General features: G+C 33.9%; 3 protein-coding genes across 3 annotated transcripts; 1 reads left to right on the top strand and 2 right to left on the bottom strand.

Annotated features, from left to right (window-relative positions):
* Positions 1-1,710: 1,710 nt before the first annotated feature.
* LOC106719130 (lariat debranching enzyme) lies at positions 1,711-3,870 on the top strand. The gene is made up of 5 exons (XM_014513385.2): positions 1,711-2,056; positions 2,198-2,364; positions 2,477-2,702; positions 2,840-3,166; positions 3,246-3,870. Exons 1-5 carry the CDS (start codon positions 1,860-1,862, stop codon positions 3,820-3,822), a joined length of 1,494 nt encoding a protein of 497 aa, XP_014368871.2. The 5' UTR covers positions 1,711-1,859; the 3' UTR covers positions 3,823-3,870.
* Positions 3,871-4,567: 697 nt separating this feature from the next.
* LOC106719089 (aprataxin) lies at positions 4,568-5,440 on the bottom strand. Its single transcript, XM_045680301.1, has 2 exons — positions 4,894-5,440; positions 4,568-4,800 (listed from the first exon to the last, which is right to left on the bottom strand). Exons 1-2 carry the CDS (start codon positions 5,318-5,320, stop codon positions 4,646-4,648), a joined length of 582 nt encoding a protein of 193 aa, XP_045536257.1. The 5' UTR covers positions 5,321-5,440; the 3' UTR covers positions 4,568-4,645.
* A 1,273-nt stretch (positions 5,441-6,713) lies between these two features.
* Positions 6,714-17,827, bottom strand: LOC106719150. The gene is made up of 9 exons (XM_014513413.2): positions 17,507-17,827; positions 12,513-12,543; positions 11,430-11,665; positions 9,233-9,369; positions 8,381-8,513; positions 8,009-8,154; positions 7,554-7,762; positions 7,227-7,456; positions 6,714-6,942 (listed from the first exon to the last, which is right to left on the bottom strand). The coding sequence occupies exons 1-9, from the start codon at positions 17,546-17,548 to the stop codon at positions 6,790-6,792; spliced, it is 1,317 nt and encodes a 438-aa protein (XP_014368899.1). The 5' UTR covers positions 17,549-17,827; the 3' UTR covers positions 6,714-6,789.
* Positions 17,828-19,162: the final 1,335 nt, after the last annotated feature.

Below are 19,162 nucleotides of genomic sequence, written 5' to 3'. Positions count from 1 at the left end.
GGAAAGAGACTGCCACGAGCAGCAGCGCACGCTTCCTTATAAATCCTTTTTTTTGTGTGGCTACCCTCAACAGTCCTAACATTTGTGTGGCTACCCTCAAGAGTCCTAACATTTGTGTGGCTACCCTCAACAGTCCTAACACCTAACAATATTATTTTATAAGAAAACTGAAGTCTGAACAGTTCTCATTGACCATTCATTTGTAGCGAGGACAAAGTTAAAAAAGTGGAAACTGGAAAATTTTGACTTTCCTAGCGTTGATACCGTAAAGCAGAATTTTTATATAAACACTAGCTGTCGCCCGCGACTCCGTGCGGAATTAAAAAAACTTAATAAGTAGTCTATGTTCTTCCTATATATGTTCTTCTAGATCTAGATCTAGATTATGCTCTACCTTTTTGCCAAATTCCATCGAGATTCATACAGCCGTTCTGGAGATACCTTCAAACAAACATCCATCCATCCATCTAAACATTCTCATTTATAATATTAGTAGGATATAGTTACATATGGCTAATCGTCGTGGAATCGTACGGGGATTAAAATTTTTTGTTCAGTTACCTGAAAGGAGGAAAAATAAACCGAAAGGAAGGCTATTTATGCTTTTTATGTTTATAACTGACTACAGCCTAAACCACTTAACGTGGTTTTGTTCTCAGAAACCCACGGTAAATAGCTTACTTGTAGTGTTTAGAAGTGGTAGTAAGTCGTGATTCTTGTTCATTTCTATGCGCAGCATATTATCTATTATCGTATTAGTATCAGCGGAAATAAATTACAAAATTATTAATTGAGATACGTATATGCAAATACCTACGGGCAACAACATTGTCTGATTCCAATAGAAACCCTTAACCATAGACAAATTGGACTCCACGCTAAAACTTGAAATTTCTAAAATATTTCTTTTAAAATGCTTTTTCTCACATTACTATATAATATAAGCTATCCTTATTTTACAATATCAATTCACTTTATCTCACAATTTACACAAAAAAAACTTAAACACCACAAAAAAATTCAAAAAATCCGACTAACCGTGGCTCTAATAGACGAAATAGCGTCATCTATTGTCTAAGATTCAAGACGAAGATTTTAAAATTTTTATTTAACTATACAGTAATGTTACAAATAACAATAACACTTTATTATTTTACAATATATTTGAGAGTATCGAAAAAAGATTGACCAATGATAATAAAGTTATAGCGAGTGAGGTTTGAACTCGTTCTTCTTATTACTATTTTTAAGAATTTCATCTCTCACGTCCACTATGTGTGTTTTGCGCTGATGTAATATACCCTATGACACTCCGTGGTTCCGGAGAGAAAAGCGAATTGAATGACACCTTACACATTAAAATCGGTTCAGTGGTTTAGGCTCAGGCCGTTACAATGGATTTTTTTTTATTTAAGCTTTATTTTCCACTTAACAATGCTCTAAATATAAAACAGATTATATAAACTCGTTTTCATGTTTTCTTTGTTATGTGGCCCCTTATTGGATAATCCTCCAACTTTCTCTTTCAATGCTACAATGGAATTTACATACATACAAATCCACATACATAAAAACAAGCTTACATACGCGCGAAAAACTATATCCTCAATGTCAGTCGGGTAATACCCGATAAAAGACAATTATCATAATAATTTTTTTACTCTGTGGACAACATATCTACTCTTTGGAATACACAATCTTTTTAATCTGTTTGTGGTTCTTTTTTAATAGGTTGTTGACCTGTCAACAATTCAACAAAATATAATATTTTGACTATCTTAATTGATATTGGATAAATCTTTAAGAGCCATTAATGTTCATTTCGTCTATTTATCTAGTCACTCTTTTATTAAATTACAATGAAGATTGCTATAGAAGGATGCGCCCACGGAGAACTTGAAAAAATATATGAATGTATTGAAACTATCCAAGAAAGGGAGGGAATAAAAATTGATTTACTAATTTGTTGTGGGGACTTTCAATCTGTTCGCAACAATGACGATTTACGAGCTATGGCTGTACCTGAAAAATATCAAAATATTTGCACATTTTACAAGTAAGTTCCATCAAAATAACCTATAAATAGTATCAGAGAATTAGAGGTTGGAGGGAAATTTGATATCGAATTTTATCATGAAGTATATTTCTATTATATATTTTTTTATTTATGTTCCACTCAGAAGTCAATTGTTAACAGGTACTACAGTGGTGAAAAAGAGGCACCTGTCCTTACTATTTTTATAGGAGGGAATCATGAAGCATCAAATTATTTACAAGAATTGCCTTATGGTGGCTGGGTTGCGCCTAATATTTACTACATAGGAAGAGCTGGTGTAATAAAATATGGAAATTTAAGAATTGCAGGTATTTTATAGATTAATTTATAAAAATGTTCCGAGTCTATTTAGTTTATTATAGTAAAAATAATCATACTTTACTTAAATAATTGTTTCAATTGACTATTTTCTAATTTCAGGCCTCTCAGGTATATTTAAGGGACATGATTATCTGCAAGGTCTTTGGGAGAGTCCTCCTTATTCACAAAATTCCTTGCGCTCAGTTTATCACATCAGATCACTAGATGTTTTTCGTCTAAGTCAACTTAAAGAACCAGTAAATGTCATGCTGTCACATGACTGGCCAAGAGGAATTACCGAATATGGTAATAAGCATAACTTGCTAAAAAGGAAACCATTTTTAAGGTATACAACATTTATACTTCTAAAGCTAACAATTGCTTTAGCCCTAACAAAACTTAATAGTACATATAACAATTTAAATACATTGTATCTGTATTATAAATTCATTTTTTAATAATAGTAAATCTTATCTCATTCAGGGAGGATATTGAATCAAACCAATTAGGTAGTCCACCAGCGGAAAGGCTTTTACATTTGCTCAAGCCAGATTATTGGTTTTCCGCTCACTTGCATTGCCAATTTGCAGCCCTTGTACAACATGAAGAAGGTGAAACAAAGTTTCTAGCCCTCGACAAATGTTTGCCAAAGAGAAGACATTTACAAATATTGGATCTACCTTCCACATATGACGGTGATAAAACATTAAAACATGATTTAGAATGGTTGACTATTTTGAAAGACACTAATCACTTGTTGAGTGTCAAAAATATTGATTGTCATATGCCTGGACCAGGTGGTAATGAGAGGTATGTTCACTTTTACTTAGGATTCCATTATTTTCAAAATTTCTTTGGCCATAATAGTTGATTTTTTTTTATTTTTCAGGTATGACTTTAGTCCAACTGAAGAAGATAAGCAAAAAACATTGGAATTAATGGGATCATTAACAATAACAAATGAATCATTTGTTAAAACTGCTCCGATTTATAAACCGGGAGTCCCAAAAAGTTCAATAATTGAGCCAATTGAGAATCCTCAAACTGTTTACATATGTGAAAAACTAGGCATAGATGATCCTTTACAAGTTGTGCTCGCGCGAACAGGACGGACTATGAAACCAATGTGTGTTACGGAATCAATTACTTGTAGTGATGAGACTCCAATAGCTAAGACACCTATGAAATCATTCAAATTATCTTTACCTGCACCAGTTACTCCTGTAAATGAAGATTTGTCACAAACAGATTCAATTTGTACCCCAAACAACACTACTAGATCTGATAATTTAGATGATTCACAAGAAAATCTATCTACTCCACCGTCAATTAAGAAAATATTTAAAAGAAGGAACTTAGCGTTGTACACACCAGAAGTTGATGACGATGTTAGTACTTCAACAAGCTCGGTGGGAGATTCAGACAGTCCACGCTCAAGTAAACTACCTTGTAGAATAAATATGTAGTTAATTTAGTCTAATTTTTAAACTTTACAATTACTCGGTAGTAATTAAGGCTATCAAAAAATATATATAAGTAGTTACATTTGTAAGCAATAACTGTTAATAACAGTTAATGAAATATATTATAAATATTTAAAGAAATATTTTTGCGTAAATTTTGAACAATGCATAATAATATTACTTTTTAACATAGAATAAAATTAAACAGTGGACCTAGCATCAATATTTACGACAAACACCTTTCTATCGTCATCAATTATGTCGAAATTAATATATTTTTGGTGTAATTTACACCCGCTACACAGTTATATGATGGTGGTTGTCACAAATATTTGTGCTCGGCCCACTCTAATGAATTTTATTTTTTTAAAGACCAATGCAATAAATAAAAATTATTTGATTTTATATTTTTTTTTGAAATCATTCATATATTAATTTTATTGTACTTTTATTTTACTATGACAAATAATTGAATTTTTTTAATATTTATTAATGGAACACAAAAATCATGCTCATTATAAGAGTAATAATAGAACCTGATTCTATTTAAAAATAAAGTGAATTTATGAGCAAAAATTCCAGAGAAGATATGATGATATTACTGGAATAAAAAAGAATTTTCCATTGTAGGTTTGTATGATATATGTATGCATAACATAATACCCTTTTATTTGTAACTTACAAATCCAGTATGTTCACTGTACTGAAAATAAAAAAAATAATGACTATCATATTATTTATTTTCCCTTTATACTAATGAGATTAATCAACTTCAGGATAACTGTAACTTCCTGAAGCCAAATTTTATTTAAGAAGTCTTTTCAAATTATAAATGGCTTAATAAATGTTCTTTGAGTTGGGGAATATTTTTAGGTATGTAACTACATTGATTACACTTAAGTGGTGTTGTCTTTAATGTTTTATATATGTTGTGAGCAATTTCTTTGATGGCGCCATATTGTTTTAACTCTGCTAAGACATCTGAAATAAATTTAAACTTATTAAATCATTGCATTACTAGTACAAATAAATTGAAGATTTTAAGGTAAACAAATTACTTGTTTAAATTTTTACCATTATAAGGTTTGAATAAAGCTGTAGTAAAACTATTCCAATGCACTTTAGTTTTTAGGCATGGGGATACCATATCCTTACTGATTATATGCATGTGAAGCCGTTGCATACTTGGCACTGCATGGAAACCAGCATTAAGAAGATGGTTCTTATGTTCTTTTTGTATCAGTTTAAATATTTGACCAAATTCTTCTAAGAGAGCCACATCTTTACTAGTTAATTTATAAATACTATTAATATTATCTTTTGGTAAAACAAGTAAATGAATCTTAGCCTTAGGATATTTGTCTCTAATAACGACAATCCGTTCAGTATCTTTATAAATCAACTCTGCATCTTTCATGGATTCCACTAAGCCCATTGTCCAATGTTTTTTTGGTTTTGAAATCTCATTATGATTTTCTTTAGTCACAGACCTTTTGCTCATTACGCTAAGCTATATTAACTCAAAATATTTCATTCGATTTCAGTTTAACTTCTGCTTGTGGCAGTTTGCTGTTATGTTTTGTCGTGGTAGAAAAATCATGAAAACATGCTTTCATTTCGACTTCAATTCACTGACAAAAAATTGTCACTGTCAATTTGACAGTGTCAATATATTATGTCAAATTCAAATGCTATCATCAAAGAGAAAATACTATAGTGCCTGTAAGTGATCTTCATCAAACCCTATTTTCATTCTTAGTCGCCCCTTGACATTAGGTCGCTGAGTCTAGTCGGGAGCCACGGTTTTTGAGTGTAGAAGATGTTAGCTATCTATTATTATCATCTCCCTGGCCTTAACTCACTCGCGTGAGGTCGGCGCATAAGGTTTTACGAACCTCAAGTGTTTTTGCTCAATTTTTACTTTAAAAAGAAATAAAACACCGTTTAATTTAATAGATAATTATAATTCATCCTTTATTTCACGTTAACGTCAAATTAAGAAAGCTAAATTAGAATATGTAATGGTCATGACTGAAAAAGTAGTTGTTACAACTTGCGATTTTTCAGTCATAAGTTTTTTTATATTAATTTTATTAAATAATAATAAATACTTAATCCTAACGTCTTATTTTAACTTTTTCAAATGTTAAGTACCGTATTTTATTTTATTATAGGTAAATATGTAAACAATTTTGTGAGCTATGTTCAAATTATTACAAAAATATAGTAAAATGTCTTATTTGTCTACCTTATTCCTATTAATTTTTGCTATTTCAAATGTCTCATTCAATATAAAGTACACATATAACTTTTTTGAACGTTATCAGCAAAAGAACATAGCGTTAAAATTCACAGGCGGAATTTAGAATTCTAACTTCATCAATATGTTTATCTTGTTCAGAAACCTCCATTCAAAGAAGAAAAAAATGCTGATCTAGATATATGAAATACTGGTATTACGTGAACTAAAACATAATCTAATACCCCTAGGACATCTTAGAGACAAACTATCCGCAAAGTGTAATTCTAAAAAAGAAACTACGTATACAAGAACTATTTTTTTAAGTAAAGACACCAAATAATACTAAGCTAATATCTAAACTAAATAACATAAACTTTATGTTATTTTGTTCATACTAAGTACGTATACACTCAAACTAGTGTAGGTATTAAAACTAATACGGATAAATCTACACAAGGCCGGAAAAATACTTTGCTGTTGTCTTTAGTAGGACAATGTCAGCTGGTGAAAATCTTAAAAACTAACCGGATTTGGCTAAACTGAGCAACATCTTAACTCAAGTCAGGATGTTAGGTAACCTATAATTATTTGAATATTAATTTAAATCCTTTGAAATGAAACATTTAAGGCTTTTTTTAATACCATACTCGCAAAATAAATTATACCTTTTAGAATAAATATGTGATTATACTAGAACAGATTAAAAATGTATAGCCAATTTGAATATGTCACTGCACGGTGGGGCGGCCGGTGTAACCAGATTCGGGCATCGAATGGTGCGCCAGCTCTCTGAGGATCTGCTCGAACCCTTTGCCCGACGGAGACTGAAGATTACTGTTCTTTAACATTGTCGAATTTAATTTAGTTGCGAGGTAGCACATCTGTAATGATAAGAATTATTTTCATACGTCAGTATGGAAAAAAATAATCGAGACTACCTACGAGTGTCTTTTCAAACTGATTCGTCAATTGATATTGTCGTTTAATGGAAGACTGGAAGATAGCTAAGCCCTATATAGTGAAATATTTTTAATAATTTATAAAAACAAAAACTAAATACCCCTCCCCTCCAATCACCCACCCACTAGATCCCAAACTTGATCTGGCACTCGTAACCGTCCTTATTCCTTAGTTTTAAAGCTACATGTTAGCCTAGTAAACTCACCAGGAGCGCAGACATGAAGAGCAAAGCGCCAAGCGCGACAGCCAACATCATGGAAGTTGCGCAGCTGGCTTCGGGCGGCGTGCGGTGGAACAGCTCTCCCGGCATCACCACCGTGTACTCCAGGTTCTCCTTGAAGCGGGTGTACGGCGTCGAGTTGCTGTCCGCAGATAATGCTTCGCTACTCGCGTTCCGTACACTCTCCGGGAGGGACCGCCTGCGACGCCCGTGTCCTGGAACAAATTTTATAGAGCGTTTAAGCAAATACACCTTGAGTCAATGTAAATTTGCTTTTGATTTATAGTTATCTATAAATATTACGTAGTTTACCTGATGGTTCATACAGGTCTAGGCAGTAGTCGGGCTGGCAGTCGGCGGCGTCCATGCAGGCCTTGATCTGCGAATGTATCCAGAGCGTGGAGCGTTCCTTCATGGCGGCGAGCAAGAACGCCTCGAAGTCAAGGAACACCTCGTTGTGCCGCTCTCGGTAGCGTGCCGGCTGGTGCGGGATTATTGACGCGAAGTCACGATTGCGACAACTGCGATATAGCGATAAAATAAAACTAACGTTATTTAGTTATATATAAGTGTATAGTGTATCGTTATAGTTCTACCAGATATATTTTTCGACCTTGCAAAATAACAGAGAAATATCCCTCACATTCTGCTCTGATTTACTATTTACCTAGATACGAAACGGAAGACGGACAAAACAGTATTAACTGGGTTATGCTAATTACATTGAGACTTGCTATTGGTCTAAAAAAGTAAAAACGGTAGGTTACCCGTCTTTGACGAGGAGCACGGCACCAGCCGCGTGCGGGCGATCGGGGTCCGGGGAGACGGCCACCTCCAGCAGCTTGATGTGCCTCCACGCAGACTCCGGGTTAATGCGCGCGCGCAGCTGCAGCTTCGTGCCGATCGGAACAGCCTGCGTACATAGATAAGATATTGGATTCATACCATTAATATATTCAAAATGGGATTTAGAGGCTAATGTTATAGACAGTATAATATAGTTGGAAGATTGGTCTTTTTTCACACTTAACTAGCTAAAAACAAGGACTACACTAACAGCAAGCAGGTCAGAATGAAAGGAAAAGATGTAATATGTCCAAATGTTACAAAACTTTTTTTTTCTATTTAGTATAAATTACCTGATCTAGCGGCAGGTCTACTGAATGGTTGGTGTGTCTGGAGACAGGCGGCGCTTCCTTGTACAGCGCCACCTCGTACTCTAACCTTCCAGGTGTCTCTTCCACCACACCCGAAACGCGCGCTCCGTGAGGACTGTGGGAAAAGAAACCTTAATTACCACTTTATTACCTGAATTTATTATAAAAAAACTCATAGTCATAACAGTTAATGTACGAAGTCAAGACTCAGTACAATATGAATAAAATTAGCAACGTCTTTCGCTGTGTGGCTATGTAGGTTAATAGACGTTAGAGTTTATCTAGTAAAATTTATAGTAACTAATAAATTGTTTGCAGTGAGAGTATGCTAATAGTCTGCAGGACAAGTTCCGGAGTCAAGGGCACGGATTTACAGCGTCGACATATTTATGCAGCTTTCTATTAGAGGAATACTTAGCAAGTGGAACAGTGGCGTTGTAATACAATAAGTAACATTTATCTTTCCGTCGTAGGCGTGCATTAATAGGGTTAGGTTAGGTATGGAAATAACAATATTATGTTTTAAACGGAGTTTTGGTCTCAGAAACAAACGGTAATAGAAATATCATTAATCAGTTTCAGGCTACTTTTATTCTTTGATTGTGGTTTAAAATATACTCAAATACAGTGCCATCCAAACTTTATTGTGGCTCGCACGAGACAGAATGTGGAACATTAGGTATCGGTGGGACATAAGACGATGCGCACACTTCGATTTTCTACGCCGACAATGGCTCCTCTGTCCAATGGTCCTAAGACTATTATGTCAATTTTGTACTACACTTGTGATCAATTCCTTTATCGTAGCAGTTGTGTTGTTGCTTTGCTACTTACAAGCTACCAGCGAAACCTGCCGCCTTATTCTCAATGATGGTGGGTTCCGGGGGCTTGCACATGATGATCAGCTCCTGGTCGGACTGCATCACCACGCCCGGGAACTGGGGGAACCACACCCGCACGTGCACGAAGCCCTGAAAAACAAACAGAAGTGACGTAGGAAACAACAACAGTTGCGAAATGTAAAACAAACCTGATACAATTCGATGAAGTTGTAAAAAGAGAAAAGCAAATTAACTAATTAATGAAAAAAACAACAAAAATAAGTACTTTGCCGATACGTATGTATTAGGTTTTTGTGTAGAATCTGTGGGCCTAGAACGAATATTTGAGACAATCGCCTTCGAATCGTTGTCAATTATTTTAAAATTAGTATGAGGTTTTTGGTGTACTTTATGCCCGATAGAGACGCTGCATAAATTTTAATACAAATTTTGTCGAAAGCGATACTATGGCGATTGTCACTAATATTCGTGCTATGCCTACTGATACTGTCACAAATCTGTCAAAGCGTTATAAAATGATATAAGTTGTTGTCGCATAAACGTTTATAAACGACAAGTAAAACGGTCGTTTGCAGGTAAACCGTACAAATGGCGGTCGCGAAGCTCCAGTCTATGTATATTATTTGCATTCCTATCTTTTTGTATGAATCTGAGGAACGATACGTTATTATGATGTGGAAACGAGAGCGTCCGGGAAACCGTGCGGCGACGTCGCATCGACAACGATCGCTTAAGATATAAGATGAGAAATATGTTTCAATCGAATTACGGTCTCTAACAACAGTAGGTTAATAAAAGGAAAGAAAGTATATTAATAATTATCTAGAGTTGCGGAATGATTAGCAGAAGAAGTCAATTATTTAGTATTTAACATAAACACGCGTTGGTAGAGATTTTATTATTGATTTATATTTAGTTTAGAATATCGTAGCAAATGTTACGTTTATCTCCATCCATAATTTACGCTAAAATATACCATATCTTCTATTAATAGGAATTCTTGTTGTAAATAATCAAACAGACTAACAAACAAAATATAGCAGTACATGTCATCATTCGCAGTAAAAATGCAACGGGTGCAAGATTGTAGCCAAACGATGATCTAGGCTAGAAATCTCATTGATATTTTTGGAACGAAAGTTATATGCAAGTCTCAGACTCTTTGTAAATGTATACATTATTATGCAGCTGATTGTACAAACACCTTTTGTCTAGAAACTCATAGCATTCACCATGTTAGGTGTATCAAAACGCCTCTATTATATGCATATTATATTATATTTTGCATGATTTAATCGTTGTAACAATATTATTGACATTAAGTTTTCTCTTTACCTCAATACTTAGTTATCTGGGATACCGGTCCGAGGCGGTGCGGGCGAGTGTAGCGGCGGCATGGTAATATGAATGCCAACCTTGTGTCGTACACTGCATACTGTTATATTAACGGAATATCTTATTATCTATCGATGACACAACTAACTGAGAATGAATCACACATCGACACTTACCTTCTTAAACTCAATGAGCAAGCGAATTTTTGATATTGTTCCCTACTATGAAATCTGCAATTGTACGTTTTACCGCCGCGGTTCACTGTCGAATGCTAACCTAATTACTAGAAAACCACCTTAAAAGTAATTAGAAAGCATCTGGCTAGTTTTACTATTAGCGTATACTGCAGCTTACACGTAATTCAATGTTTTGTACGTTCATAGTAGATATTCCAGCAAAGCTAGAGCTAATATATAATTTAAGCTTTGTAAGCGCTTTCCATAGAGCCAGTTTACATTAGTTGCAAGTAGGGCGGCTGATAGCGCTGCCGCTTTCTCATTGCCACAAACAACTAATCTAGACAATTTAAATAGTAACCACTAAACGTCGTTAAAAGTATACTTTGACAATGTATGCCTTAAGTTGAAACTTCCAATACAATTTCTTTAACTCCTAAAGTAGAACGTACATAACTAAATATTTATATGTAGAAACATCGGGAGTTTATTGTACTTTATTTGCTAACTTGAAGTGATAGGAAACGAACGAACTTGTCTTGTCACTAAATTTCCTATTGATTTCGTGACTTAGGAAATATGTTTTCATCCCAATACTTTTGTCCTTACTACAAACACAATATTGTAGATTTTCGAATAAGTAGTTTTTAAAGAATTAAAATGTTATGGCTCACTTACATTTCTTTTTAAGACACCACATTTCGTGAAATCAGTGATTCGAAGTCTGTAAAGCAAGTTGGTGGGGTCGTCCGGCTCTGGTCGTATTTGACAGACGGGATCAGCGATAGGGTCTGTGGCACGGTCGTCGGCGAACAGTGGCGCCCCCCTGAAGCCCTCTGGCTTTCGTAGCAGTGCTGTTACTGAGTCACGGATCCCTGAGCCTCCGTTTGCGAACGTGCACTGGATGTCCGTTACTGGAAATCAAATAACGATTAGAGTACTAAGTTCTATGATATAAAAAGTTTAAATTTATGCCTTATTTTTAAGGAAATAAAGAAGAGCTAGCAAGCATGAAAACCACTTATACTTGATTACAATTAATTTTTGACTGTACGAAGGAATGCAACGTATAATATACAACTCTTCCAAGTGTCAGTTACGTTTCCTCGTTTTCAAAACGGAGAGAGGAAAAAAGATTCAACAAATATGAACTACAAATAACTGATAAAATAATAAATATAAAAAAAAATTGGACAGACATGGAAATATTGAGTTAAATTTTATGTTTATACGTTTCATTAAATTACAGTAAGTGGGTATTACAATGTTAATTAGCAGTAATGTGAAGGTATGTGTGTGTGTGGCAACTGTGTAGATAGGAAAAACTGTAAATGTCATAAAACAAGCAAGTCGGAATGCAAGTTTGTAACATAAATAATAGGAAACAATTTGTTGTAACATTTTGTAACTTAATAACACACAAGTAAATATGTGATGATAGTCAAGTCTAGATACTCTAGCATGTAAGAAGAATTGATGAGAAAAGAGACAAAAAAATGTGTGTTAAGAACTATATAGTTATAAATTTCGCATGTGCCTTCAAACAGATATTAAGTGGCACATGAACCGAAATTTATGTACAAAGGTCCGATTTTAAAGTTACTATAATTACTTCCGAACTGATTCGTTTAAATTTGTTATATAAATATTCCCTTTTCTCATACTAATACTAAATTTACACTAACTAGCTCCTTTAATAATGACTTAATTACTCTGAGTACGCCGGTTAATGGTTACGCATTTAATTAATTAGCCTCTCACCATCGTAGTCCTGTGCCGACCCCGCACCGACCTGTAACAATGCGCATTGAATTTAAATACAACTAAACCAACAGACAATTACCCACATTGTATATGTACTCCAATGAGAGGAACAAGCTCTATTTTAGTTATCTAATAATCTGCAAACTTAACAACCTCCTACATGTAAAAACAATACTGTTTAATATGGGACGTTTTGTTACAGACTATAAATTGGGAAAAGTTGCAAGATAACAGTTCTACTTTTAGTTAATTTTTTGTTATATTGTTATAATATTTCTTTTTACTTTTCAGAATAACGTTAATTAATTTTTTTACTTTTAAAATTTGCAAATATTTTATTTTCTTTTGTATTTAATTAACACATTAAAGTTTTTACTTTCAACTCGTTTTTCTTTTTATAACTCGTGTCTGGTCTACTTATCTATCTTGGTTTGCATTAAAATAATTGACCTGTCTGTATTTTCTGTAATAAATTCAATAATGAATGCTCTTCTTGATTTTTTTGCTCTATTATCGTTCAATTCCTCCTATTGCAATCCTGATCGTCACCAAATCAAAATGTATAGTACGTCTGCAATTACAAGAAAAATAATACACAATAATTACTGAGTTATGCTTATTTTTAGCCGACTTCAAAAAGAAGGAGGTTATCAATTCGACTGAATTTTTTTTTTATGTGTGTTACCGCGAATCTCCGTCCCTGGTGGTCCGATTTTGATAAAAATTATTTTTGTTCAAAACTTATCTTAAAACAATCGGTTACGTGTTGTATGAACATTACTCCTAAGTGATAAAATAAAATTGATTTCAGAAACGTATTTTAATTATTCCTCAACCTTAAATTCAATTTAAGTATTTTCACCTATAAATGTGGAAAGTTTTTTCTTGGTAATAAATTTGATATTCTAAAAATCTAAGTGCTTGGCTTGAAAGCGACCACGTATTAGACCTCATCAGAGAAGGAATGTTTTTTTATAAAAGTATTTAATCCGGAGCATTGTTCCGGATTAAAAGTTATCGCTAACAAGAAAGGTAAAAAGGTTAGCGGATATTAACCGGGCCGCACGTCACTCCCAAACGTGAGGTCGAACTAGGGTTACCATAGGTTGGTTACGATCACCGTGAACTCGAAAGATAAATCCTTCATCATATCGTAATTCTGATCTTATCTTCATGATTTTTATTTCTATTTTTTGTTATGGAAACTTTTTTCATTTCTTTTGTGGGACATTGCTTTCTCACGATTTTTTATCTGTCATCATTCGTTTTGCACTTATCTTTGATACAAATTTGGATGGATTACGTGAAAGGCGACATGATTAAGAAGAAAGTGAAGACAAAAAATATTAATAACAGATAGATTTGGAGGAAAACTTGATGCACCTTTTACAAAAATGTGAATTTACCTTTACCTTTACTTTCTTTATCCGCTTACTGATATTGGTAACCCTAACCATGCTACAGTGATACTTTGTTAAAATGACGATTTGTCTAGAGAATTTCGCACCATTGTATTCCGGCCTACACAATTATCAAACATGCCTCTCATATTGTTAAGTGTGGATTGAAATCTAAGCTATCATTAATCTAAGTTATTTTTTTTTCCATTATTATTATTTTAATAACCAGTTGCTTATACCCGACGTCATCCGGATTAAATTTTACCTATTGAGTACTGCTTGATAGCTAGCTAAAGAATGTTTATAATCGATTTTATAGTTTCTGACTTGTCTAAAGAAAAGATAGATTTATGTGTTAACTGTGAAACTACTTATTGATTATTAGAGTCAATTAGAAGGAAGAGACTGAACTAGCCTGTTTAAATTCAGTATTGCTAGTGAACCTTTTTCGAGTACAACTCTATAGACAACATAGGATATTTATTGCACCATTTACGACTCTTAAATCATAAGACTTAAGAAGCAAATTACATTTTAGTTAATTATTACGTACAGAAGCTATAAGATACCGGCAGGTTGTATCTTGGTGCAGTGAAATGAGACTGTTAAATGTTTGTATGTAAATACACCGACGCATAAACCGTTTTTTTTTTCAACTGAGATGTTCTGTCTGTTTATTGGGCGTGAAGACTTTAGTAAACGGTATTGTTCGAAAAGATACAACCTTGATGATACCTAAATTGCCTTTTTTTATTGAAAAACTTAACGCCACAAATTTCGTGGAAGAAATAATTGTTGTAGTTTAAATGCATTTGATTCCAATATTTTCATGGATATATAAGTATATTACTAATGTTATTACTTTACTAATATTATAAATGCGAATGTTTGGATGGATGGATAGACGTTTGTTTGAAGGTATCTCCGGTATGGCTTAACGGATCTTGGTGAAATTTGGCACAGATGTAGAACAGTCTGCAAGACTTAGACTACTTTTTAAATTTTTTATTTATTTTTTTAATTTCGCGCGGACGTAGTCGGGAGCGAATGCTAGTATAAGTATATTTGTCTTAAAGTAAAATGTCCCACGGTCGCTTATCATATTCACAGGTTATTTGGTATAATTGCAGACGTTTTGCGCAACTAGACGCGGAAATGATGTTGTCTTTTGCTTGTTACCAGATAAATCTTCATAATATGTAAGATATCGTAATTCTGCTTTGAGATAAGATTAAAAATGTTATTATTCCTATCGCTAACAGTTATCTGTCTTTTAAGGTTTCAGATTTTAAACAGTATTTGCTATACATTTTGTATTTTGCATTCCGTAATAGATAATTTGGGTTGGCGCGAAACATTAAATTACTGAATTGCTTTTAAATTTTGTTATATATACTGAGTTTAAATAATTTTATTATATTACTAGTAACACAAATAGAATCTTCATTTCTGAGTACATTAAAAACAAACGATAGATATCTACTGATAGAATCACTATCAATAATAAAAAGTACGTGAAAAAAATACGGAAAAATCTTGAAAAGAAAAATTAAAGACTAAAACATTACCACTACTAATAAGCGAGTTCTAATACGGAGTAAGATAATTAACGTTACACGAAACTTTAACTTAAATTCTATATCTAAGTTAGAGCATCATGGCTCAGTGCACTCGAATACAGTTGCCTCAAGACGTTGCCGATGTAACTTTTTGTTTGATGCATTATTTCGTCTGACATATTCATCCAATCTGTGTTAACAATTAATAGAAATGAATTATTTGTATATAAAGTCTTAAAAATATAAAACTGAAAATAATTCAACCTTTTTAATTTAAATAACTATTTCAGTTCCATCGAAAAAGGTTTAACTGAATGATAGAAAATCGAATAAAAAGAAATCACATTTTAAATCTTACTTATTCAATAAGTTTTTGCCTTTTGCTACTGGTGGTCAATTAATCTGTATGTTTCTTTTTACGTATACTGAATGCCAGTATTCAATATTTGGGTTCAATATCCCAAATAGTTTAATTGATCACTTAATGCGTTAATAAAACGTTACATCAAGATTGCGTTCTAAATTTTCAAACATCGATAACAGTAAAACAAAAAATAATCGATATGTAAAAGGAATATTAAGAAAATTGAAATAGAAAAGTGTGATATAAAAAACAAAAAAGTCTATAATCTTTTACTGTTAAGATTGCTTTTTGTTTCGAACATTAGGAAAAGATAAAAAAAGACGCGTGCGCACGATGTACGCATGCCTCGTTAGTTCTCTGATTCGTCGATTAATCGTAAAAGTATTATCACAGTGTTTATTGCAGACCGGTGAATAAAACCGCAAGTAAAGAGCATGTAGTGAGTCGATTCCCGGTTGAATACTTCCGATCAAGTGTAATGTATGTAACACACCATGCGCTGCGGTTATGTCGTAATATTTTCCTATTTATTACGGCTAATTAGTGATAATTTATAGTACCTTGAATGATTCTTTATGTGACTAACTATAATGAAAAATCTTCATCTAACAGTCAAGCAATGTCGTGTCAAATAATTATTGATTCCTTCACTATATTATTAGCAGTTCGTTTGTAAACTGACTAACAATAATACAGATAGATTATAAACTGTAGACGTTTACAATCGGACGCTGACCTAAATGTATATTGAGAAGAGAAAGGAAACGGGAAATGGAATTCAATTTTATGATTCTAAAATGATTTAATTTTTTTATTGCAATTGTGTCGGATTTAACGCAGTTCCGAACTCGCTCGTGCCTAAGCTTTTTACGCGGCTAACACAAATCTTCTAAGCGTGAAATTTAATATTGTAAATGGTTTTTATCACGAATGCACAAATAAATGTTTCATTGTGGAACACATTTTATGTGCTACATCTGTACAATATGTACTTTTACATTAATCTATTATCAATTACAAAAATACTATTTGTTATGCTTCAATAGATTTGCCAAAAATATACGCTAGGGATGGATCGAATGTATCACGTATCGAATGTGGACGAAAAATCGGATTGTTAACCTCTAATGGCAATTACATTCCGTTCTTCAAATGTCTATAAATCATATAAATAAAACTCACTTCGAAACATATTAATCAGATGCTATATAATACTTTTAATTTTTTCCAAATTGGTTTGTTTTTCTCAATCAATATATCTATTTTTTTGTTTTCTTCTATACTAGATTGAAGGTAGGCAACGCATCCGCACTTCCGGATATCTATAAGCAGTGATTACTTCACTATTCTGGCGAATCAGGTGGCCGCTTGCTCGTTTGCCACATTATAATATAAAAAACACAAGATTCTAATTTTCTTTATTCATAATTACATTAGTTCTTATCTGTACAGAATAGGATTAAAAGTTAACGCCTAAGTTAAAATACTCTCCAATTATTAGTTGTTTCTTATATTAGTTGATTTTGTGTGACTTGTTGATTTTTTATGGCAGCCTATTTATTATAGTCTTAAAATTGCATGTCATTTAAAATTTAATGCAGTAACAATTTATCTCCCATGAAATTACGATTTTTTTCCAGTGTCAAATAATGAAAAAAATAAACATACCAAAATGATGAGCACGAGAGCGCAGTTGAGGGCGCTCGTCATGCTTGCGGTCTGCCACACTCGAGCGCGGAGCCGACCGTTAAAGCTATCTGCCCCGATTACCTTACTGATGCTACCACAAAAAAAAAACTAAATTTTCCTAATAAACTAGTGTAAACATTCGTCACAATATAAGACCGAAGAGCACTAGCACATAGAAAGCTCGCGCGTATAAGCCTCGCCTGTCTGAAAGCAACTGAAGCTTTCCCGCGCTAAAGTAGTGCGAAGTATCTAAGTGAGTCGCGTCGGGCTAAGCTGTGGTCCGCGTGGTGCAGCTGTGGTGTCTCGGGACGGGACTGCGCGGTGCCGCCGCCGGCGCACTCGCCTTGCTGAGGAACAGTTAGCCCGCGCCGGGGAGGGCACCTGCTCGGTACTCGACCGTACCCTACCGTTTCTCACGGCTCGCAATTCGGCTATCTCGCGATCTACATTTTTGATTAGACTCGGATTAGGGGAATTAGGTTCAAGCGTTCAGCGGAGGCGTTCAGCGCCGTGACATTCGCATAGTGAAATTTCCTGTGGTCGACGCCGAGAAGCCTCTAAGCTCACGGGTCGCCGGCGCTACGTCCGGACTCTAATCTGTTCATCGCGATTGATTCCAAGCAAACGATCGCTTTATAAGATACCCGGTACATATAAATGGACTGGTTGTTATTGTCCGAGCTAATTCAGGCTATCAATTTGATTCGTAATTAAAAATACTGTAGAAAGTTAGTCATAGCTCGACGTTGATTGATTTTTACTCTCATTACGTTTAACAAACTAACGTTTTGTTCTCTCACGTCTTTTTAAACGAATCAAGATAGTCGAAGATACTGTTCTCTTTTCACTGACCTCAATTTAAATAAATGTAAAAAGCAAAGTTGTTTTGATAAACAAACCTTGACGTCGCTAGACAATTGAATCGAGCAACTCTTAAGTTTCGAACTCTACGACTGTTATAAGCATAAACCGCAATGAAATATTATTTGTGTAAACAATTTTTTCCAAGCAGCAAGAACATAAATTTACACTACTCTAGAATGCTTTTTGTTAGCGTTGCACTACGCAAGTGACTCTTGCGGTCCGTAACCGAAACGATCATGACCGCTTCCTTCACGCCCTTTATCAATTTCATGCCCTTACCTATCTATGGACATAGTCTTTTAACTTATAAAAAATGTAAACAATGTTTTATTGACCTTCCGACGCTGTGTATATATTTATTAAACGTTAAAGCTGAGATAATGTTCGTAGAGCATTCTATGGTAGTTTTAAGGCGATATAAGCTCTCTAGCGGTCAATGGGACATTTCAACATCTAGGCTTTCGAGACACGTAAAAGCGAAACCTACAAGTGAGCCAGGAGCCTAGAAAACGCCGACCGTTCACTAGAAAGTTGCTTCAATTTACTACCTATTAATTTTAATAGCAGTAAAATATAATGTTGGATACCTCGAAATTGTTATTATAAACACTCACGACTGTCTCCTAAGTTTGTAAACATAATTTACTGAACTCTATTTACCTATATATATCTACAACTATTTAAGCCTAAAGCTATTGTTCAGCTTATATGATTCTTCAACTTCACTCCCTCCTATTATTTTGCAATGAATTTTATTTTTCCATCAATACG

The sequence above is a fragment of the Papilio machaon genome, chromosome 12 (genome assembly GCF_912999745.1).
Source record: "Papilio machaon chromosome 12, ilPapMach1.1, whole genome shotgun sequence".
Lineage (NCBI taxonomy): Eukaryota > Metazoa > Arthropoda > Insecta > Lepidoptera > Papilionidae > Papilio > Papilio machaon.
This window is presented reverse-complemented; position numbering and strand designations above follow the sequence as displayed.